The sequence below is a fragment of the Amphiura filiformis genome, chromosome 17, assembly GCF_039555335.1.
Source record: "Amphiura filiformis chromosome 17, Afil_fr2py, whole genome shotgun sequence".
NCBI classification, from domain to species: Eukaryota; Metazoa; Echinodermata; class Ophiuroidea; order Amphilepidida; family Amphiuridae; genus Amphiura; species Amphiura filiformis.
Window position 1 is genome coordinate 47400098 of NC_092644.1, and position 26479 is coordinate 47426576.

Here is a 26479-nt window from a genome sequence, read left to right on the forward strand (position 1 = left end):
TTGGTGAAAAAAATTAACGGTTTCCTAATATATTAACATGTTGAGGACACCGATAATAACAAAATCATCATGGTTGTATTCATGTTAGTAAGAAACGTGACTCGCTATATTCGTGTCTGTTTGATTTCACAATAATTTGCCGTTTATAGAAGTGCACAGTTGTAACATTACTTTATTTTTTAGTTTTCCTGATGACTGACTCTTCTTTGAAATATTTACCAGTAAAGAAGCAATGCACTGTCAAAAGTATCTAGAACGAGGTCAGAATGTATAGAATCGAGTCACGCAAATAGTATAAAGGGTCCTTATACTCGCATGATGATCCATTGAGATATCAAATTCTTCAACTTAATGAGTCTAGCGCTGGGTTTAGTGTTCTGAACCATTTGTTAAAGTCACCGGATAATATACCTTAAGGCAAATCCTATCGAGCTCAAGTTCTACAGAAATTGTCATGTATCGAAGAGGCAACCTTTCCATTAAGCTTGACATAAAAATACAACTGGTCTTTATTAAGATTTACGCAATAAAGGTGAAATGAAAAGGAATGGGAAATACAGCAGAGTGTTGAAAAAAAAGGTTTTCAAAGATTAAGTTTGTAGAGTTACGAAACGGGAACATTTGTGCCAACCTGAATCATCGCAAGTTAAATGTTAAATACCTGTTTCAAGTTATAGAGCTGTAAAACGGTATAGGCCAAATCTAATTATCTCCTATTTCTATTAAATCCATTTTATTAATTACAGTTAGCATCCTGGACAACCGATTCTTTTGTTATGCAAGGCTCACTCAGTCATTTAATGAGGCAATATAAACGATCGAATTTGGTGTTGAAATGAGCTAAATTTTTAGTTACACCTTTTCGATGTAAAATTAATTTTCTCGGCCAAATGAAAAGCAATCATTTTCATTTTTTCAGTAAATGTCAAGAAAAATTGTAGTGCTTGATACTGTTTTTTTTTCAAATTCTAGTGTTAAACTTAGGCGTGAAATTTAGTCATTTAGTGTAAGATTTTCGATTTTGATAGGCTTAAACTCTGCCCGCGAGCCTTTTTTTTGGATCAACCTTTTAGCTTTTCAAAGTAAGATAGTTCGCTAATGAAGGATTTTTCCCAACTTTCTAACGCACATCACCGTGAGCGATATATCATAGTTTTGTCAGAATTTGCGTTTTCATTTCACCATTTTTACTGCCGGCTGACCATTTTCAAAATCAACGCGTGAAATCTATAAGGCTCGTACTAGCATTGTGGATCGATATCCCTGGGTTTAATAGGAATACCGGCATGGCTACAGTGTTGCTAGAACTTCAATATAGCAAAGAAATTCCCAGGCCTATAGCGCTCCTACTGATCATGTTTAACCAGAACACTCAATTGGGGATTTGGGCTACCAAATCGCTGGTCGGGCAATTTGCTTTCAATGGAAAATTGACCTGGATAAACAACAAAGGAAATATCGACTATTTCTGCTGGTTGCTCTCGAGATACAAGTACTGAGTTAGACATTTTCGGAGCATGAAGGGAAAAAGGGTAAAACAAAAACGGAAATTCTGACAAAACTATAACATATAGACCCACACGATGTGCTTTACAGGGGTGGGAAATATCTTTCTTTAGCACACTATATTAGTTTGAGACGCTAAAAATGAATTCCGTAAAAAGCTCGCGGGCGAACTGAAGGCCTATAAAAATCAAAAATATCACACTAAAAGACACAATTTGATGCTTAATTTTAACACCAGGATATGTAAAAAAAATGTATATCCAAGCACCAAGTTTTTAACTGACATTACTGAAGAAAAAAAAATATTGCTTTATATTTGACCGAGAAAATTAATTTCATAGCAAAAAGGTGTATCTCTGAATTGTGCTGATTTTAACATGTATCGATCGACTTTTAGCGCGACTAAGCATTTCTAAAGAATCGGTTGTCCAGGTTGCTAACTGATTAAGAGAAGAACACATACAAAACTCAATAATAACTGAGATCCATACCGATCTCAGGCGAGGCAAGGGAAACACAAAACGAACAACAAATACACACACACACACACACCCACTAATCCCACACACACCCATAAAAAAGGAAACATATCATGGCGGGAAGAAAAGCTTTAAATGACTTATTGAACAGTCAATTTGGGCTCAAATCTGGAATTAAAGATAAAACGTAGATTTGGATATTTGATCTTAATTGCGCGAACTTGGTGGGTATAAGTTATTCGACAAACCAGTCGGCATTTTGTTGTCAGAGTCGATCAAACTCTAGAGCCTATTTCGAGGTAATATGCTGAGAATCCCCCCCCCCCCCATAATTGGTTTCATCTAGATATGATTACATGACTCTATATTGACGAAAACAATGAAAGCTTTTAAGCTATAAACTTTAACTGCGATTTGTTCAATTACGATCTGTTTGTCTGACCAAATCCAACATTATCTTAAATGCTATAAAGGTAAAACAGAGTTTACTTGTTCTAAAGGCTAGTCCATGGAGTGGGTTTTTACTAATATGAATAATACCGTATCATATTTCAAGGACCACTTTGATGGAAATGAACGTATTTCTTAATAGCATACTTTAGTTGGTTTATGTTTTAAAACCCATAAAAGACAAGTAGAATTCATTTACGATTTTTCAAAGACGAATATTAGATATTTTGTTACGTTTTTGCAGAAAAAAAGTTGGAAATTGGATTAATTCATTTCAAAGAGCAGCTGTCAAATTGATCTTTGAGCAATAACAAGTAAACATAAAATGACCTTTGAAACTCTATGTAAACAAAAACCAATTACGTCGTCATTAAAACAAACGTGTAAGCTCCACGCATTTCAGAAACTATTGGAAAGGAACTACCTTTTTTTGTTACATTTTGCTTTGGAAGACTATAAACGATATGCTTTAGTTTTGCAATTAGCATGCAACAATCACACAAAATTACCCAATCCCACGTATTATTGATACTCAGTTGATGGTAATTACCAGTCGTACTATCATCACAAGGTATTTAGAAAGATATCAAATATCTAGAGAGACACCGGCTATGAGGATTTTCAGAATTGCGATTTTTGGAAGTTGGTTTTAGGTAGTCTGCTTATTTACAAATTGGTTCTCGTTTTCGGGGATTCATTTCTATTCTTCCTCTTTCATTGTTTGACTTTCAGTCACATTTCGTTACATTCTGAAGTTGAACTATGAGACCAATCAAGTGTTTCTCTCTGTTGCTGATAATGAATCCATAGAGAACATTATTTTTCGTTCTCTTCGGTGTTTTAGTTCTTTCATTTATCCATCAAACATATTTCCTAAATTCTGAAGTTGAAATATGTAACGTAATCCATTTGTTTTCTCTTCATTTAGTGAACTCTATCTTCTAAGAAGCTGTTCAAACTTCTTCATCTAATCCCATACCCACATTGTTGATGAGCACAAAGATATCATGTAAATGTTAAAGCGGAAGGAATGGAGCAAGTAAATCGACTAGTTAACCTCCTTAAATTACGCCAACTTGCCAAACCCAATTATTATTGACCACGTTGGGACATGTTGCGACTTAACACTTACTGCCTTTGTCTACAGCTCTATTAATTTGTTTTAGTGTGTTCAATCGTTTATGTTTCATTGCTTGAATACTAAGCTTAAGAGTATCGTGTCAATTAAAGAGAAATATCACATAACAAACAAGGAAGCAATGAAGTGAACAAGATGCTGATATCCTTTTTGAAATTAATAACATGCGTCGTAGGAATTACGTTCAAGTTTTACAAAAAAAAAACACTTGGAAACTTGCCTTATCTGGCCCCTCCTTCTCATATTAATAAAGCGAAACTAAAGCAAATTATTCATACTCGTGAAATCGAAGGCATCACACGGAATTTAGTGCATGCATCAAATATTGTCATTTATGAATATATTAGCTTTAAATAAGAAACACGTTTATCATAATAGTTACAACTAACTATATGAATTGGTGTAAGAAGCATCGGATAGGTAATCTTAGAGCCTAGCTGGCTTCAGTAGAAATGGGTCTGTGAATAGATTTATCAATGGGCAACGTACTTTGTACGACTCTTTTCTGAGCTACCATATCTGAAGTAGACAAACAGGCGTCTATTTTGAAAGACTCCATCATTGGGCAAGAAGATATAAAAAAAAAACACTACAAAACATACCGAAGGCAGTGCTTGGCAAAAGGAGGGACTATTTTCTTGTAGGCCATCTGAAAACGGGTTAGAATTACTGAAAAATACCAAGCTATGTAGCCAAAATGTCAAATTGACATGCAGATATGACATGCTTTCTATCATTATTTTACAATTTTGATGAGAGCTTTGTCCAAATTCATCCGCTGGAACTTGATTTCCCCATCCTACTGGTGTTTTCGCAGGTCCCCAAAAAGGAAGGCACACTGTAAATTTGTGATCTTTACACTTCAGTGGTGTAAAATAAGAAAAGTATCAGGTCAATGAGGTTCTCGTATGTTAAAACTGTGGTCATTTGGGTGAGGACTCAATCTTCTAATTTTTATTGATACTAATGTTAACGGTTTCATGTGTGATTGCACGAAATGAAACCGTTAACAAATGTGAAGCGATCAAGCAAAATCAGTCGGAACTCGGATATATTAAAATTTCAGTTTTTTATAGGATAGTAAAAAGAATTTACAAATCTGTATTTTGCAGAAAAAAACATTCAAATTGAACAACCAGTTCCAAAGATATGAGCAATTAAAGAGTTTACAAAACAACAGGAAACAAAAGGAAATATTTCCTTTGTATGCCTATATCTCAAAATCAATATTTCCGAGTTCCGACTGATTTTGCTTGATCGCATCACAAATACTCTTGACATTATCATCAGAAAGATAATCCATTCTACTGCTTAACATGGCAACATTCATCAGCATGTTTTGTACCAGATTTAGACGATTGAATACCAGCGGTTTCTTGTAACCCAGTAGTTTGTCAATAAAACAAAAATCAAACAAACCTAAAATGCATAAATCCTTCTTTTAATATTCCTCCACATAAATACAGATTTCTACGGCACAAACCAAGATTGGTATAGCTCAACTCAGGGTACATCGGAGATCCTTGTGACCCATATTACTTAGATAGAAATGTAAGATATGTAGTATAATCCTTAATCCTCAAAATGCGCATACCGAAATTGGACTTAGTGAGCATTGTATACTAAAGATGGTAAAATACCCAAGAATTCCTCAATTGAAACATTAACCATAATTCAGCTTCCTGCAGTTTTATAAACTCATCGTAACATACAAAATTATTCAAATATGGAAAGTAAAGCACTCATCCCTGCGATGCCTTTCTGTTTTGTAGAAATTGGTTTATCTCATGATACATTCATCAAATGAGATGGAATTCATACATAACAAAGTCAAGCGCGTGTTAACATCTGAAAATTGTCCACGAATGGTAAGATTTGTAATACAAATTGATACGGCAAAAACAGATACTGATACTATAACGCAAAGCAACACTTTATATTGGACATGACAGTTGCAGGCCGCAAAGCGAGATCAAAACTTCATCCAGCTTTCAAATCGCCCTCTCTACTGAAATGCATCCTAGATTTAAGTGGACTTACATACGTACCACTGGGAGAAAGTATATTATTTCAAGGTATGGAACAGTACTGACATCGCTTTGATGCTTAGAACTTTAATATAAGTGGGAGATTAACTGTTGCAACCTGAGGTAATGATGACACAAATAGATAGTTGGTTACATAATGGTCATCTCAATTTGGTAACAGATAGCGCATCATAGTTTTCATCGTATGTCAACACTGATTTTAAGATATGTCAATTCGCCAGAAATACTGACAGCGTATTAGATATCTTGTCATTGTATTCGCCTTATACTTATATTCAATAACAGACACCCGTTATCATTATACTATTTAACCCAGTTGTTAAATTTAGAAACATGAGATTTACTACTTTTTAATTTGCTATAAACATAAGGATCCTGAGATGGGGCGAGATGTAAAGTTATGTTTATCGCAGTTACAGACAAGGAACTAACAAAGATACGCCCTTTAGTTGTATCGATATTAAAATTAGATAAACAGTGTTTGCAAATTAAATGCATTTTTAATGTGGAAATGCGGCATATCATAGTATAAGAATAATGCCACCAGAATTTGAGATTGTATGTCCTTATGCGCTTGGAACGTGAGCATGTATTTTTGAAAAGCGGGATAAAAAGAACGAGAAGAAGAAGGATAATAAGACGAACAAACGAAGGAAGGGGAAATGGAAAAGGAGAAAGCAGATAAATTAGCGGCAGACAAAACAGATAAGAAAAAAAGAAGAATGTTAGCATGTGAAGGTAAAGAATGATTATTTAATCACAAAAATGAAAAAGTAAATATTTACCCTGACCGTGATTCACTAAACGTAGGAATTAATAAGACAACTGGTACGTGGAAGTCAATGTGTAACTCTAATGGTACATTTAATGTGTATTTGATGCAATTATGTTTAGTTAATGTTTGCAGACCTCCTTCAGAAACCAAGATCGAGCGAGAAAGAGATATGCGTAAAAGTCAAAACGCTGGATACCTCACGCTGCTGGGGACATTAAAATCTAAATTTAGCAGTTTAGGGACGTGCCATATGCATATTAGAGGATGATAACAAATATCAAAACTATACTCGGCCTCGGGGATGTCATTCCCCTGATTGCAGCTTTGTCAGAACAGCTGAGAATCAAGTACTTTTGGGTGAATTTGAAAATTTACAGAGAGGAAGGTTGAGAAGGGATCGATGCAATGTCGTACACCTGAAATAGTTAATACATTTGGTTTATAGTCTATGTTTAGCATTCAACAATCCTGTTTCATTAAATCTTACACAAACAACCCACCTTTTCCAACTTTGAGATTCAGTTGAAAGAAGATAACTTTAAATAATTGAAGATCCTAAATGTCAGAAATGTCGATCATTGCCCAAAATTTGCTGTAAATGTTTTCATAATGAAATGAATGACAGTGCTTTAATTAAGTCTGCATGAATGTTATAGGTGTGTGGGGGTTTGTGGGGGGGGGGGGGTGTATGCGCGGGGGTGGCATGTGTTTGGAGGAGTTAAAGTCCATCCATGGTAACTGGGTGTATATGAGATACGTGAGCATTTCTATGATACTGATCACAACGAGATCTCTCCGTTAGCAGCTGCGCCACGTGTCATAAATTTAATTTTAAGTAAGTATTAGTGTTCAGCTAGCTACAGGAATATAATAATTAAAGAGAAAGTGACAAATCGAAACAGAGACCTTTAATCAACAAGTATGAAATTGGCAAAACGCTTCGTCTTTCATGATGACAACATTCCCTACAATGTAATATGATAGAGTAAATTATTCTACAGTACACAAATACTTGACGTGGAAAAGTGGGAAAAGTAGTTTAATAAGGCTTCAGAACTGCGTGATTATTTCAACCTTTTCAAACTTTTGACGTGATACATACGTTTAATTCTAAATAAAATATGACAATTCACTCAGTGACGCTCAGAGAATGTAAACAGCATAATCGAAATATCAAAGTGTCTTAGTATTTGTTTAGATTTTCCTGATGCTGAATATATTTGCGTCATTATAAATAACGAACATTTTGTCACGTTTTAGTTGAAACGATATTGAATAGTCTGAATCAAAGTGTGACGGACTAACTTTGTGATACGGCTCAGATGTAAATATGAACGACGTAATTAGTTCAATAAAGTTCTTTTCATTTGAAAGTTTTTATGGCTTGACGTATGAAGCAGTTGCACTCTATTGATGATATGTTTGAAAATATTTGACAAGTTTAAACAAGCAAAATTTATGTCAGTTTTTTTATATATTATATATTCTTACACAGCATGTGTACAGGGTAGAAGATGCAACGTAGGGCATATGACTCCATATGCATAATATATTATATTCTTGTTGCCGAAAACAAGTGCACGGAAAACTTCATGGATATTCAGGGTGACTAAAGAAGGACACCCACTTTGGACACCAATTTTTATATCATGATCATGAAGGAAGTTACTTTACATATCTTTTTTCGTCTGACTAGTGTACAAAGTTTTTTTTTTTCTGCCTGGCTGGCGATTTAAAAAAAACCCTTCCTTGCCCCCATGAAACGCCAATGTGCCTGTGATTTTGATAAGATTAATCTCATTATTTGATCATTTCAGCTTTCAAACAACCAAATTTAGTTCCAATTTAAACTATATTGTACCATTTAAGCTTCAATATGAGCGATATGATTCATAAAGTTACATTGGCTTTTGCATTACGGTGTGAAGAAACCAGCTTTACTTTGTTGCATCTGTCTGTTGTATACGATATTTCTGATCATGGGGTACGAGTTGAGCGCAGATTTATACGCCCGCGTCATTGACTTACGTAATCGCGGCTACATACAGAAGGATATTGGTGCCGCTTTAGGAATTACATAAGGTGCAGTTTTGAATTTTGAAGAGACGTCGAGAGACCGGAACTACTACACCTAGACCAAGGTTCGGTCGGCCCCGAAAGACAACCGCCAGGGAAGACCGATCTCTCCTGAGACTTTGCCGCAATGGCCGCAAGAAGTCTGCATCTCGGCTACGAACAGAATGGCTGATGTCCATAAACGCGCCTGTTACCAGGAAACATGTGAACAATAGACTGGTTAGTGCAGGTTTTCGCACAAGACGACCAATAAGAAAGCCGATACTTCTGCAAAGACATCGGCATGCGCGCTTGCTTTGGTCCAAGAGACATAGGGATTTTACAGCAGCCAACTGGTGTAATGTGATCTTCAGTGAAGAGGCCCGATTCCTCCTCTCCCGACAAAATGACCGATTCAAGGTCCGAAGACAGGTTGGTCAAGCCCTGCTTGAGGATTGTATCCTTCCTAGAGTCCAGGGAGATGGTGGTGGAATCACAGTATGGGTAGCATTTCACTGTAGGTCGAAATCACATCTCTACATGCTAGAAGGACACGTGAACCAGGACCAATACCTGTTTGTTCTTGATACAGTTATGCTTCTGTTTGCAAGAAGAGACTTCGGGAACAATTTCGTGATCCAAGATGACAACACCACGGCGCACAGAGTCCTACGCGTGAGGGAATCCCTTGAAAATGAGAATGTAGAACACCTGGACTGGTCGGCTTTGAGCCCGGATATGAACCCTATAGAGAACTTATGGGCAGAACTATCCCGCAGAATAGGTAACATGGACAACCAACCAATCACCCTGCAGGAACTTAGACACACCCTCATTGCTTGCTAGCGAGATATTCCACAATGGACCTTGGAAAACCTGGTCGAGGGAATGCCACGTCGCGTAAATGACCTTGAGCTGGCAAGGGGTGGACACATCAAATATTGAGATGTGTTTTCTCAAGCAAGAGACTTATCTGAACATGTCACAGTGAGAGTTTAAGTTTTTGTTTAAACAATAAAGTTTCCTAGTGTCTTTAATCTCATTTTGTGATACAAAGAGACCGCCAAAAAGTGTTGCGATTGTGTGATCCTTCCATTGTAATGTAAATCTTTGTTTAATTGACAAACTGTGTGATGTAAACATCAAAGGACATTCATATATTTCAATTAAATTCAACTGAGCACTACTCCAGAACAATAAATCTGTTCCTAATATGATTGAAAACTGCATTTGATACAAAAAATAAAAAATATTCCAAACTTTTGTCCATGACTGTAAATACCAGTCCCCAGAATGGCTTAACTTAAAGCATAATATATGCATGTCTGTGCAGAACTTTGTAGCAGGCTTCGTTTTAACATTTTTCAAATCCAAGAAATATTTCGATTATATTTAATTTAAAAAAAATGATTTGCTTAAGAAATGATTAAATATTCTTATTTTTAATGTGCTGTTCTTATGCACATAACACAATTTTGAAGGACCACTTTGTCGGAAATTACGATTTCCTAATAGCATACTTTGGTTGGTAATTCCTACATTATAACTTGAGACAACTACGCCGCGCCATTAATAAAAAAATATTATCAGCATTTATTTTCAAGTTTTTTTAAAATGAGGGAAATTGGGTTAACTCATTTAAAAGAGCAGCTGTCGAAATGATCCGAGAGCAACAGACTGAACTTTGAAACTCTATATAAACAAAAACAATTAATATCGTCATTAAGACAAACGTGTAAGCGTGAGTATTTGAAAGAAACATTCATATATAAATAGACGGTTATCGTTCTATTTTCTATTTACTGATTGCTTTTAACTACATTCGCGACAATAATTATGAATAGCTTTGTTTTTTGCTATAAACATATAACTATCACGCTGAATTGTGCAATGTGTGCACCTCCATAAATCAATCAATCCTACGCGTCTCGAACGCGTTCGAACGCTCCTCGCGTTTTAACCGCTATTCTGATTGGCTGCTATATATACTTTGTTCAACTTATAAATGTCAATAATTATTGGTTTGTGTTTCTGCGCACGTTGATGAAGTCCTAACATGCGCTCGCGTCACATAAGCGCATGCTAGTGATGCATTACGCAAGGCGCAACTACCGTAGATGCTGCCTACGTGTACGCCATACTATATTAATCCACGAGGATATGAGTCTTGCAATTTAAAAGTTGAACAAAGTAGGGGTGTGCATGAATGATAAAAAGTGGATCATTACTGCAATATTGCAGGTATTTGGAAAGATAACAGAAACTACAAGATGTTTAACAATTTATATATTTTTAAAATATTTGTTATGCCTAACGAGTATCAGACGCAGGTGTTATATAAAAAGTACAGTGTAAAAATACATTAACAATAAAAAGATTACAATTCCAAACAAAATATTAAAACAGGATCACTTATGAACTTATTACCAACGGGGTCCTTTTTCAATTCCAAAGTCAAAATATGTAGCCAATTGAATATTTCATTCCCATCCATAACTGTCCATCAAAGTCGCTATTCCAAAAAGCTGTTAACACATTCTAATTCATTTATTTCTCTTCCAAACTCAACTCTCATCCACACCAACTAATAAACTGGTAAATATTGAAGCAGAGGGAATCAAGCAACGTTTAATTAGGTCAATATGTCAGGCATGACTTTTGACCACGCTGTGACATTTTGTTGATTAAGGGAGACGAGGTGTTGTTGGTCGAAGCAACAAAAAAATCGATTTTCATTCTCTAGATCAATAAATTATTGACAAATAACACCTTGATGTTTTGCAAAAGTTCATTCTACAAATTATATAATTTGAAAACTTGCTTAATTTATTGTTGTTAATGAGTTATGTACATTTTACAAAAGTGTTGTTGTTTCAGCCCTCTTTACAACATAACTCAAGAACCACAGGACCTATAAAATTATTTCTGTGATATTTGAATTCTTCTACACGCTCGCAAGGAAATGAGCAATGCAATTTTTGCCAAAGCTCATTACCATTCGCAAGATGTTGTGAACTACCAAATCGCAACACTTTAAAATAGTGTATTACCTTAAACATTTAAAAAGGTTGTCTGCTGGTTGAATTTGTTGTGATGTTTAATCGTTTGTGTTTAATCGCTTTAATTTTGAGCTTGCTTGAGCATGGCTAAAGTGATCCAATACGTACAAAATGCCCAATACGCATAACATTGTACATATTCATGAATTGGGTTGTGATCGCTTTTGTTAGATGAAAACGGTTCAATATTTTGCACGTATTGGGCCGGTTTGCCAAACGAAGTTTGTTGTAAGCTATAGCACGTATTGGGCTGGTTTGCCAAAATGTTACCCTGTTTACTTCTAACAAGCGATCGTAGCCTGATAGTACGTATTTGTCTTGATTTTACGTATTGGGTCGCTTCATCATCATGGCAAATAAAGGAGAATTCTTAAACACTTGAGAACGTTCCTGCAATCTTATTGGTTCTTACCCAGCTTTACCCGTGTGATATGACACGATATCACACGGGATAGCGCGTTTGCGTCGACGCGATACGCGTACTCGCTATTTGGACCAATCGGAGGCGCACAGCAACAACGGGACTGATCGATTTTAAGCCCTAGGTAATTCCTTGCAAAAAGTAGGATTTAATTTGATTAAAATTTGTATGATATTTTCATTTGAATTGAAGTGTTTAAGAATGAGAATAAAGGTATTGTTTTTAGCCACTGTCGTGCATCTATCGTCTCATATAACACGGGCGACATCATTATTTTTGGCGTTAAACAACTCGGCTTCGCCTCGTTGTTTTACTTAAAATAATGATGTCGCCCGTGTTATATGAGACGATAGATGCACTCCAGCGGCTAAAAACAATACCTTTATTCTCTAAATATCAGATAGACAGATCAAGTTGAAATAATTGTTTAAGTGATCGATCCGTGCAGATACACACACACACACACCCCCACACACACCCCCACACCCCCCGGCTTTCTTGATATTAAGATCCAATAAAGCGAGAAACTTTATATTGAATAATCCATAATCAGAGGCATCATGATTGTGAAATTCGTTATTGGGTATGGAAGAATGCCATTATGAATATACAGGGTTTAAATCACAAACACGTTATGGTTCTATATACAAAGCAACCGCATGCATGGCTAAGTAAACTGATTAAAGATACCGAGGCTCATCCTATATGAAAGTCTAAATCGTGTTAATGAACAAAATGCTCTTTTCAGAGTCACTAATTATCTGTTTTTTCTTTACATCAATTTTATATCAAAAAATATCAATGTCTTTCTTGAGTGAGGCCGGGTACTTGACATATACATCACATCTGTGTTTAGATTGTGAATATTCAAACACCAGAACGGATTTTGATGGTCAGAAGTTAACCTTTCAAAATTTATGGTGAGGTACATGTGCGCAGGTTTGACGGCTTAACGTTCCCTACGGAAGGCGATGTACCCTCATGGTTCATTTACCCGATTATAGACGTACAATGAGGAGACAGGAGAACTTAACGCTACCTATGGATGTTACAAATCAAATTTAGAGTCTATCCACATAGTCCACGGTCACTACCCCGCAAAATGTCCCATGGGGAATTGAAAATAATGCATCAATGCACTAAAGGCGTATGCCCTAAACCACTGCGTCACACTCCTCCAGAAAAAATGAAGAGGAAAAAAGAAAATCTTTCCTCATTTGCCTGAATGTTTACTTTGGTACTATTCAAAAACACAATTTCTGCACAGTATTCCAACAACATCTTTTCATCTGGTTTGTATAACTAATTGTAACTAAAATATATCACGACGGGATGCTAAATGTTGCTTTAAATATTGTCCTTATTTGCTTTAGGTTATTCAAGTTCTAGTCTGATTTTTAATCTTCATGTCAACAACCTGCAGCTCGAGGGATCTATCAATCTTGCAGCTTTAGGTAATTTAAATATTATGTATTACCTTTAGGTACCATGCGAGGCGAAATCATCAAATTGAAAGAGTAGATAAGCGGATCATGTATAATGATGTGTTAAATTTTATATTACGAGCTCTGGTTCCATGCGAATCGAAAGATGATTTATAAACCGTGGTTAGTGAAGGCAGCAGGAAAATGAAAATGATACTTTACATATAAAAATAAATATAAAATACTATAAATTTTGAAGCAATCTGGAAAAGGAAACTTCTCATCTGTTTCCAAATGCGAGCGTGACGCATTGTGGTACGGTGTGTGCCTCTGTGTATGAAGCCGGGTTTCCATTTCCCGAGGGGCCATTTGTATTTTCCTAAAATGTCTTAAGGGAGAATTAGTTCAACCACCGGTCAAGAAATGAATTTTTCATTTAATCTGATCTTAATGAAATACGTAATTACGACGTTTGGGTAATATGGTAAAGTGGACGCTGTGACCGATAAGGGTGTACATGATGCCTTGTGACATCCACAAGATGCACCCACATCCGTATCTTATAAAGTCGTTACTGGAGATTCTAATATTTATTATATAATGCCTGATAAATCAATGCACAGTATCAGAGGTACCTTTCATTATGAGTTGGTTGGAACAGATTATGTCACACTTTTTAACATGTGCCTCTCAACATCAGTAGTTTCAAGTACTTGCTATTCTGGCCAGCCTAGCCTAGTCTTCATTGTTTGGAACAGTGCTAACACCATGAAAACATCGCTTACTGTTTCATATCATCGAGGGAATTACCCAGACGGTAGATTTAATCAGACTTTGCGTTCAATGTTGTTTTTCAAGATCACTCAGAGCGAACGATACATACTTCATGAATGTCTTCACACCTTTAGGCGATGTCTTAATTAAACATTGATCATTAGACCACGGTCATTGACAAAGAAAATAACATAGAGCGTCAATGAAGAAATCACATATACCAGAAAACCATCCATGACTTGCCAGCACAACACTATAAGGCTAAATGACAGGGGTATAATTGACTAATTTACTTATAATGGTATAGAACTAACAAATTTAAGTGTTTGAACGTTGTGTGATGAGGTCGTATTTGTTAAATATAATATGCAAATCTGATTATTTGATCAAGGTGAAACCTTATTTAATTTATTTTGGAAAAAGAACATATTTAGAATAAGTTTAATAATAAACTGTAGGAATACAATTTCAGTTAATGACTTTTGAGGCCTATTTTGAAAAGGGTGCTAGAGTATAGAAAACTGGTAAAATATAAAAGAGTTACTTAAAGAATAATGACCAAACGCCAACGTTGAATTGCCAAGATTCTCTCAAGATTATAAATTAATAGATAATTACTTACGAGGAGCTGACAATAAGTTCCCGCAACTCAAGCATGACTTTGATGACATTTATTTATGATAAATACAAGTTTGTACCTGTATCTTGTGACGCCCACACGGTGCGCCGTGCACCCACATTCACTTCTTACTGAAAGTCGTTACTGAAACACTACTGGCCATATTTTAAAAGTCTTCACACTGCCAGTTGCGTAACTTATGGTTAGGGTGCCCGGGGGCGAAAGTAGATCGGGTGCCCCTGACCAAGAGAGTGCGTGGTGCAGAGCTAATCAATTTTGGTATTGAAAGCTATAGACCTACCGAATAACTTACAAATAGTGTTTCAGAAAAAAATTTTCATCTTCTCCAATGTCTTTAACTTTTGAAGATTCGTCACTAGCTGCAGTGACGTAGCTAGGGATTCTGGCGCCCAGGGGCCAAGAATACAAAATACCCCCTTTTCCTAAAACAATTGCGCGTGGGCGCGAGAAAGCGCGCGAAAATGTACATAAATACCTCTAATTTGGATTATTTAAGTCAAATGACAATTTATGTTGCAATGCGTGCGGACCCTAGAGCGCATAGGAGTTACGCAACTGAGCACTGCTAACACCGTGAAAACATCTCTTATTGTACAGGAATTACCCAGACGATAGATTTAATCAGACTTTACATTATGCTAATATAATCAATATTGTTTTTCAAGATCATCTAGAGCGATTGACACATTTCATCAATGTCTTCACAACTTTAGGCAATGTCTTAATAAAACATTGATATTACACCACGGTCATTGACAAAGAAAATAAGTGTGAACGAAAGGATCTCATTTACGAGAAAACCATCCAAGACTAATAATTGGTAACACGACACTAAATCTGGCTAAGTGGCAAGGATATATTTACTAATTTACTTGTAATGGTATTATGCTAACGAAGTGTTTGAACGTTTGAGTTTAGTATTCGGGAAATGTATTGTGTAAATCTGATTATTTGTTCATGGCTGAAGCGACCAAACATAGTTGCCCAATCTGGTTATTATTTACTCAAAATTTGATTTTTGGAATACAATTTTGACTTTGGTGGCCTATTATGCAAAAAGGTGCTCTATAGTATAGCAAAGTAAAAAAATATGAAAGAATTATTTCAAAATATGACCAACATCAACTTTGAATCACGCTGGCTCTCTCAGGAAGATATAAACAAAATCACTGCTGTTGATGACGGGTGAAAATAATGACCACTTCAACAAATTGAAACATACCGGTATTTAAGGATTTTGTCGTATTTATACTGATATTTTGATTTCATTTGATTTTATCCAATAAATGTTGAAGCTTATTTCCGTTGGGGTCCATTTGAACACCAGAATGGATTTGAAATAGTCTGTGGTTAACACACTACTCTTCTCGAAACTGGCTGTGGGTTGCAGGGATGACTCTACTGTAATTCTGAATGCGTAAGTATGAATTTAATCTACAGATGTTGCCAATTAAAATCAGACTTAATGTTCCAATTGAATATCCCAGCAGGTTTACAACCCTCGGAATCGAACCCATGACGTCATGCAAGAACTTGGGCAATAAAATCAATTCATTGACTATAACTGTGATTACATATGAATCTGAGTATGTAATAATATTGACTAATACAAATTTACCAGTAATTCTGATTAATTAGTTGATAGTTCAATAATAACAAACATCAAAGCAGCATCGACGGTTGATCCAGAAATCGAACACATTTGGTTCTGGTGCCTTAGCTGAGTCACAATATGATTTTACATGCGCTAATTCATATTGAGGGAAAAATTAATAAGCAAAAGGAAACGTTCGGAATGCCGCGGCCCCGTTGTGGGTTTTGCTTCTTCGTGTCTTTGTATGTGGGATGTGTGAGGGTAGGGGTGGATGTGTTGCATAGCAAGAGGAAAATGTACACTTACCTGAAAATATGGAATAAATGTACAAAGCCGATCTCCAAAGAACCAAGACTCGGACACGTCGAGTGTCACAGTGGCCGGAAGACATATTATAGATACCAATATGTCCGCTACGGCTAAATTCACAATATAATAATTCGTCACAGTTCTCATATGTTCATTACGTAATACTGCCACACAAACGAGGGTGTTCCCCAAAAGTGCAAGTAGAAATATAATGCCGTAGGCTACGATGAGTGGCCATTCATATGATTGTGGGTATACTCGTTCTTTAGTTTGTTGATATATGTAGTCTAAATAATCATAGTAGTCGCCGAAAGTCGAATTAATGTCCTGGGTCATGTTCGGCTCCATGATGAACTCTGTGGGGGGAAAAACCATCAAAAAGACAATTATTAGTAGTCCTCATACATTAACATTGTATGCTATGTGAATTATGTCTTTGTGCAATAGTATTGGCATGTATGCTAGTGATTTAACATTAAATACATTAATAATAAATAAAATCTCTATGTTTCAGCCTGCTTTTTTCCTCATAATTATACTGGTACCAATTATAGATATCCGTTTTGGTGCATTGTCACGCATGGGTATTACCAATAATTGTATTTGCGGATTAAACTGAGATCATTCATCGAAGAATTGCCGTTTAAAATACCAAGGTCTAATTATGCATTTTGAGTTCACACAAACAATGGCAATTTATTTATACGTTGCTGGTGGAGATTGTGTTATATTGCTGATTAAGTCAAACATTTACAAATGTTATATATAGTACAAGACGATGTATAATAAACTGGGCTCAAAATAAATTTTCACAAGGTCATATCTTAAAACCTGTCCATCAAAATGAACCAAAATTACACACAGGTTTACTTCAGTACTCTATAATCTAAACACAACCAAGCAGTTATCCAACTGACACAACAGCAAAATGCACTGACATGGAACAGCTTCCTGGACCACATTCACATCCCAATAATTGGCACCCAGCATAAGAAATCTGTGAGAATGAGTACAAGATCCTTGCACGGAGTAAAGTGGAATAGTGTGGAACAAGACCTGTTTACCATTTGTGCAAGGATCTTGTTTGCATTCTCACAGATTTTTTGTGCTGGGTGCCAAATATTGGGCTGTGAAAGTGGTCCAGGAAGCTGTTCCGTGTCAGTGCATTTTGCTGTTGTGTCAGTTGGACAACTACTTGGTTACTGACATATGTTTTGAGTAGAGTATTGAAGTAATCCTGTGTAATTTGGGTTTATTTTGATGAACGGATTTTAAGATATGACCTTGTGATTCTAAGTTATTATATAAGTTTCTTTTTGAGCTCAGTTTAGTTAAAAATATTGAAAACCCTAAGCCCGTAAGTATAAAAGGCAATAATTCAGATTATTCCCATTTGTTTCAAATTGGTAGATCAGATAATGAAGTCGCTGTTTATAAGCGGTTTACTATAATATTAACAGTAATAACTGCAAAGCTGACCCACTTTTTGCAAGTTGCAATAATAGTTGAGTATGTATATCTGCTTAACACAAACATATTGCGATTCACTTGAGATAAAGTCCTCTTTGAAAGTGTTTCAAGTCTCCATGAATGCAATAAAGGTATGTAGTGCAATGCAAATCAGCAGCTGAGGAGATGCAAGTCTAGCACTTCTGTAGTCTAGCAAAATCTGAATTCAAGGGCTAGGCTTCAAATAACATATTAAAAGTGGAACCACATATGTGCAGTGGCTCCGGAACCTGGGGGCAATAATTTAAGGTAAAATTCATGATTTTATGGTAAAATTCACAATTTTAGGATCAAATTCATAATTTTAGGGTTAAATTCATATTTTTAGGGTCAAAATCATAATTATAAGGTAACATTCATAATTCGTTTAAAAATCGTCCGCACCCACCCCTTCAACGTTGACGTTTCGCGCCTCGGAGCAAGCCTCATATTGAACCCCTCCCCCATATTAAAAATCTTGTGGAGCCTCTGATATTACAATGTGGATCGTTTTGTATGTATGCCCTTCTCATTAAATTACCATGGAATGTGGATCAATCTGAGCTACAACATTGCATTATGTTGTTACGGTTTTTCTTACAAAATTTCACGAAATGGGCCAGGCTCAGTTTTACCCCATAATCCCCTTCGACGCTAATGTAATATTATACTATCCTCTACTGACTAAGATTAATAATAGGTTCTGGTCATAGGTTTATAAGGGGGTTGGGCCTGTTCTATATAGATTGTTACTCCAAATCAAGAATAAAATACCTTTTACGATAATAAACAAGTTAACAACAATAAAAAAACCCCAGAAAACAAAAATAAGAAAAAAACAAAAGGACAAGAACAAGTCTTAAATAGGATGTGCCTTTGGTGTGATAAACGGACATGTGGAGAAATCCAGATTCAAATGATAAAATAAAGAAATATTAAAGAACGTAACAGACTCCATATTGTTTACTTGACTGATTACCACAAGCCACGCTAAATATTTATTGTTAAGATAAAGGTATGCTCCATAATGGCTACTGTTTGGCCACTGACCGTGATGAGACTAACTGTTATGATTTGCAATCAGTCGCTGAAACACGAGCGAGCGATTGATTATTGACCAATGACATGGTACCCCTGCTGCTGCTGGGTACTGATTGTTCCACTACCTGGGGGTTCTCAACTTTGGTGTGGGTGGAGATGTTCAGTTACCTGACTTTAAACCAAATTTCGAAATTATACCAATTTTCGGGAATTTTGTTTAAAATAGTGAAAAAATTGCACTTTTTTGACCAAATTAAAAAAACAATTTCATAAACCAATTAATTTTCATGAAATTGAGGACCATAATAAATCAAAAAGACTAAGGTAAATGGCTGAAAATGCACCCGAATCCGCCCCACATCGATCATTTCCACTAAGAACCTCAGGTTCACAATTTTTTCACTCGTCGCTCAGCTTAAGTTCCACCTCATTGCCCTAAGAGCAAGCATGCATCCATATTCTGATATGAATTAATGCTAAGAATAAACGATGTAACAATTCCAACCTCATTGGCTTTAGTTTGCTACTTGAGTTAGCTTGAGTTAGCATACTAATTGTCTCGTTGTAACCCGTACGAAACTCGGGGAACTGATCCTGGTTGCAAAATTCAATTGTGGAATATCTAGGGTATGCGCTTCTAAGCAGGAAAGTCCCTATGAATTGTTAATTTGATGGTCTATTAAATAATTTGGGGGGGGGGGCAGTGGCCAACGACAACATGTAAAGTGTGCTGAGGCATGTGGATCAACGTCAAAGCGTTGTGCCCTTTTTTACGTATAATCTGAACCCCAGTACATCGCGTATTTCAAATAGTAAGAATATATCATAGATTGAAATGAATTTATAAGGAGTAATGAGAAATCATCTATACAGAATAGTTTGCTTAACTGCACTAAGAAATTGAACATTAAAAATTACCTGCTAGTGTTGGATATTTTCAACGTCGACCCACAAAAAAGCTATACCTCAAATCCCATGGCAATACAATTTCAAAAATGAATGCGGAATAATTATGTTTTTTATTCTTATTAAAGATTTGTTAACACTTAATTTTGAATTAAGATGTCATTTTCGAGTGTTCAAAAGTACAAAGCATAAAATTTTGGTTGATTTACAAAATTGAAGTACAAATATACCTAATGATTGCGAGTATCGAATCTAAACATTACTAAAAAAGGGGAAATAAACAATTAATTTGCTGTTTCTGTTGACATGTCCGCGCTAAGATAAACGAACTGCTTTGAGATATAGCATTTTTAGCCTAATATATTCGTACTTTTATTTAATCTGTATAATTGTTGAAGTTTGTCTTTTTAAATTGAATTAACATGTGCTAACCTGCTATTTGCATTGTTTATCACCACATGTTTTTGTTTATGTTTATGCCAATAATGAAAAAATCTGGATTTTGGTAAATTTTGTCATGAAGTGCTTTAGCAAAACACTGAATGTCCCTTTAAGTGCAGACTGCCTGTGCCTCGGCCTGGTTTTCTCTAATAACAGCGCTCAATTTTCAAGAAACAATAAGTCAACTCACCAAATACGCAACATAGAACATATAACAAAGAATGCTAAGAAGAAATGGTTAATCGCTACATTTGTGTAATAGAATTGTGCAAGGACTGCTTTGTTGCAATGTTGTCGAATTAAGCAACCTGTTGCAAGTGTCCATTCTATAACCAGGAGAACCACCGAATTCTTACAAATAAGTAAGAGTCAAGAATATTTGTTCTAATTTGATCAGGAATACAAAATAGTTGAAGTTGTCAAGTTTTATGGATACTTGTTCTATTTGAAAAACAAAATGGTAAAACAGCACGAAATCTAGTCTATCTCTCTAAAGGAGATGATTTTTAGCTATTCAAGATATATGCTAAACCTGTGCTTTGCGTCAATTTATTTGTTTAAAAAATGTATATTGTTTAATTTAGTTCCTGAATAAAATAAGAGCAAGTCAATTATAATGTAAATAAGAAATGAAATACGAGAGAAGAGAAAAAAAAGTCGTGAAAATTGAATAAAGAAATGGGTCTAAAACAGTAGAAACAAAATCAAATAAAACCTGTTTGTTTGTTTTCTTGAATACGTTCAATCACAAAAGCGCGTGTATGGATGATTTAAAATCGCCAAGAGTAGACATATGAAACATAAAAAAGAGCAAATAAATGCTGTTTTGATGAAAAGTGCACATCTGATGTAGATACCCTGCCGTAGGATTGAATTTAATAGTAAGAAAGTAAAAGTCACTTCAAGCACTCGAAAGCCTCAAATGTGATGTAAATAACTTACTCATATTCCATGAAGATTTAAGCAGGTCTTGGGACAAAAATTGTATCATTTTAAAAGCTACACATTTTTAGGTTCCGCTCAAGTCTTTCTCTGTGGTTTCATAAAACGTGTAAACAACTTAACGAACATGAAAATCGAAACGGTTCTACGCTTTTTAAATATTATATTTGCTAAAGATTTCTTGTTCAAAAATACAAACACATAGTGATAGAGATCAAATCTTTTAAATGTTTTTGTTACCAAGTTTCATCCCGTAACCAAACTGATACATACTGCAGTTACTGTTCATTTTCCTATACCCAATACACAGTGCTCTCACCATTGACGTATGGCCTCTACAAACAGTGTATGTTAGAGGTATAGGGCATGCATAGCTAACGTCACTGTGTTATAACCGGCCAATATTTTTGGTACTCTCTGAAATTCTAGAAAATATAGTTTTGTAACATGTTCTAAATTTTTAGCTAATTTAGATGTTTGGAAATATTCGCACTTGGTGTTTTAGTAAGGAAGGGCACGGCATGGCCTGCAAAATTCCCTGTGTAAATCGAATGCAACTTTTAGTAACTATCACTCACTTGTGGACCGCTCTCCTCCGAAGGCCATTAAAGCTAAACCATTTGACGGATAATTTTTGTACTTGCTGTCAATCAAGAATAATGTATACATTACATGTAGGCTAAAAACTGAGTAGGTGGGGCATCTGCAAATGTTCATACCTCCCTGATATTTAAATGACAGATAACAGCAAAAATAACTCTCATATCTGTCAATAACTTTGGTCAGTGGAGCGAGTCAGGGGATTTCAAGTGGGTGATTATTGATTGGCAAGTGCCATATTTGGGCATAAGTGCAGTCCACCATTCAATGTGGAGGATGGGCTAGACTTTATCGAATGATTTTGCTTGAGTAATTTCCTGTTAACCAGGTTTAAGTACTGCAAAGGTCGAATCATGATTGCTGTGCAGCATAACTGCACTATGATGCACATTTGCAAGTTTTGGGGAAAATATCAGAAGAATTTTAACACTGCTATAACTAATACTTAATTAACGAAGTATTAATAGTTTCAATATTTCAGTGGTGATTTGCCGTTTTTTCCTTTTACTTTTCATCATTATTTTGAGTTTGGAAATGAATATATGAATACAAAAGCCACCTAAGTCCATACTTTGGCCAAATTGAGTTAAGCATGGGAAATTGTTGCTATACATAGGCCTGTCATATGCATGAAAGAACAACTCAAATTCATTCTCTGTGTCTATTGGGCATGTGAAAAATAGCATGTATGAAAGAATCACCCAATTCCATGATTTGAGTCTTGTAACACATTGATTGAAATCCAGTATGTATAAAAGTCCACTTGTAACACATTCATTGCTAGAGAATGACTTTTGAACAAAAAATGGGTTTAATAAAGGAAAGTGTGTGGTTTATATTACATGGCAGAATGCTTATCAACATTATACATACCTGTGTGCTTTATTTTGTATTATCTTACTAGTGGTAATCTCATTCTAACATTGTTGTCTTTGTATATGATTCAAAAACCACCTAAGTCCAAAATTTAAAATGAACCCCACGAAGTCCCTGAAATGCTAATCGTCATACCTAATACAGGTTAATCCACTCATTTGCACGTAAAACTTACCATATTGACCAGGTAAATCTAACTGAAGGAATTAAAATGATACACGGGTTTTTCTCTCAAAATAACTTCGCATGGACTTTTTTGTACAAGATTGCATTCCAAGAATACCTTTAGATAACACGTTTAAAAACACTAGTAATTTATTATTGCATTCATTAAATGACTGTGTTAGCAAATAACGATAAATTTTACGTTGTCATAACATAAACTGCATCTTGCGACATTACGAAGAACATAAAAATAAATCGCCCGATACTTGTGTACATCATCAATGACATGAAATCACGTTCTGGGAGCTGTAGCTATTAGTACAGGGCGTATCAAAATAAAGTATACAATTTGACAAATTCAACTAGATTAAAAAGTATGAGGTATTTGGTCCAAATGCTCTAGTTGATAGCTGAAACAATATCTTGTCCTCCCATAACTGTAAAATCACCATTAATAACCAATAATTAAGATTCAATGGTTATTTTTGTGAGCCGAGTAAAAAGGCAGTTGAGCATAATGTCAATTCAAATCAAAGCAACATGAAACTTGCATGTTTCTTTATAGTAATTAGCAGTTTTAGTCTTCTACATGGCCACCCAGGCATGACCACCATTCCTCTGTATGAAGATTTCAGCTCTCCTCAACATGGTAATCGCACTACGCCAATCTTTGATTTTAGATACGGTATGCCCACAGGAAGATATCCAAAGCTGTAAGATCAGGAGATCTAAAGGGCATTCCACCTGGTGATTCAAAGCAATCACACGATTGTCAAACAATTCGGCAGGGCGTTCTGACAATTGAATTTTAATTGAATTTGCGGAACTGCAATACACGGCAACAAAAATAGCTACTGAATCCTTATTAATAGCCACACGCCAGTATTTTTACAGTTGTGGGAGGACAAGATGTCGATTCAGCTATCAACTAAATACTTTTTAATCTAGTGGCATTTTTCAAACGATAATGATTTATGTACGTTGTGATTTCAGCCCAAATATATATCAAAATGTTTAAATTCAGTTTTGTTTGAGGGAAAATAAAATCACACTTTATGCAATGACTACCTTATTATACTTATCCCATACATTTAGTGTCAGTAGCCTCCCCGCGTGAAGATGGATTGCTAAGTTTACTTAAGAAATATATTTCTAAATGACGGTAAACTCAAAATGATGTCCCAGCATTTGCGTAACTATCAGAATAACATTGCTATTTGTTTAGTCTATTTGTTTAAACGGCCGTTCCATGGTGAGTCGCACTCGGGTGATTATGTTCTTTATTTTTATGTAATATTCCCACAAGAAAATTCAACGTATTTGAGATCTCTCAAAAAGTTGCCAATTCGTGAAATTGTCTGAACCGGTCACGGTCTTTGATTTTGATTTGTCCGCGCTGACTTTTGATTTTGATTTATCCGCGCTGACTTTTGATTTTGATTTGTCCACGCTGACTTTTAATTTTGATTTGTCCTCGCTGACCTTTGATTTTGATTTATCCGCGCTGATTTCTGATTTTGATTTACTGTGTCATAATCTTGATTCATTGTCATGTTCAGGCATCGAAGTCAAAATATAATATTGCCTACGTTCAGATTAAGTGAAGTGAACTGAACAAAACATTGTTGTATTTAATATCATTATGTTAACATTTCTTGTGACATGCACCATGGCATAATATTCACATGGGCATATTCAACAACGTAACAACATTGTTAATTAATTAATCCATTTTTATTATACTATTCAAACTGCAATTCTGAATTACAGTCTGAAAGTTCGCTGCCTGCGGTCCCTCATGATCCCTCATTTAATAGAAGGCCTGCATATATTGTGACAAAAAAACCGTAAGTATTGCAATTCTCTCCTAAAGCATTTTAGACTTGTTGTAAGTGTCGGCATTTCGCATTGTCAACAGTGCATGCACTGATTTCCGCGCGATACACTGGCTGACTTCTCATAACACCATTAGTCGCTATACACTTCTCATTACTATAGAAGTAATTGGTGCCATCCTGCAATACAATGCGGTATATCCTTTGGGCAACATTGTTCAAAGCTAACAATGATGTAACACTGGAACTGATTATTGGTATTTAGTGGATACATAGACATTTAAATACATTAGTTATGAAAATGAACTAACCGAAAAGGTATTCAATGCAACTTGTCAAATGCAGGTGCCAAATTTGCAGATAAATTGCTGATGTAATAATTATTGAAATGGAAATTACAGTATGGGTACAAAGTAACATAACGCCTTTATTGTGATTTAATTCAGCTAAATAGCAATCACAATCAAATTCCCGGAAAATGTACCATAATCAAAATGTCTTTCTGCAAGAGTCTGAAGTCTACAGTGCACAGTGTTATTTTTATTATCTTGTCATGCAACAAAGTGATAATTCCAATTTTGGTGCATAGGCTTGTGAGCGTACAGTGACCCATTGTAATACTTTAGATGGATTGCTGTAATTCCATTAGGTAACACACACCTTGCAATCAGTCCTAAACTGTTCGATATGATTCGGTGGCGGTAAATTCTGACATCGCGGGACATGATATAAAAGTGGGATAGGTTATTATCCGTGGGTGATGCAGTCGGTTTACCTCAGTCGGTCTGGTTGCGTAATGGCACGCGTTTGGTCTCGTAATAAATGATCTCTAACTTGAAAATATTCTGGACAAAGATCTAATTGTACCGGTGATGTAAAGCAAGGTTTTACTCCTGATACTGTGTTTCCACAAACTGTAATCAAAACGCTTGCAAATATAGATGTTGATGATCAATGCATACATTTTAAACTTCACTGAGCATGTCTTTGCTCAGGAAATTGTAAAAAATTGTATATTTGTTTCTTTTTTGGTAACGGTGTATTCAATTTCAGGGTAGACGTTTAGGCATTCTATGCTATATATTTCTGGGATGCTTTTATATTCTGTGGAACCCATCGGACCTTGGTTAACCTTTGAATGTATTTTGAATGAGAAATATGACACGGTCGAACTAACTGATTCGATCGTGGTGCAAAATAAATATTCACTTCTTCATTTGATAATCTTTTCCATTTAATAGGATATCTACATGTCGAAACATGAGAAACACACATACACACACATACAACCATAGCAAACAATTGTGTTTGTTTCATTCGGTATTATGATGACATTTCAACATGTGTTCTATAGATTTATATTGATAATATTTGCGTAGCCTTGTTAATTCTGGAAGTAAGTCTGTCATGTCTGTCTGCAGTTCTGAAAAAAAAACTAAAGAGTCCAATTTAAATTAGAGATGAACGGTGATCATTGTAAGTCAACAAAACTGTTGAATGAGCAATAATAAAG

General features: G+C 35.5%; 1 protein-coding gene across 1 annotated transcript in view; it reads right to left on the reverse strand.

The window, feature by feature from the left end:
• The window catches only part of LOC140137887 (orexin receptor type 2-like), a 111748-nt gene that overhangs the window by 60755 nt on the left and 24514 nt on the right, over positions 1 to 26479 (reverse strand). The window contains exon 2 of the mRNA XM_072159692.1: positions 16670 to 17028. Within this exon, the coding sequence (XP_072015793.1) occupies positions 16670 to 17028 (359 nt within the window). The remainder of the gene's footprint in view (positions 1 to 16669; positions 17029 to 26479) is intronic.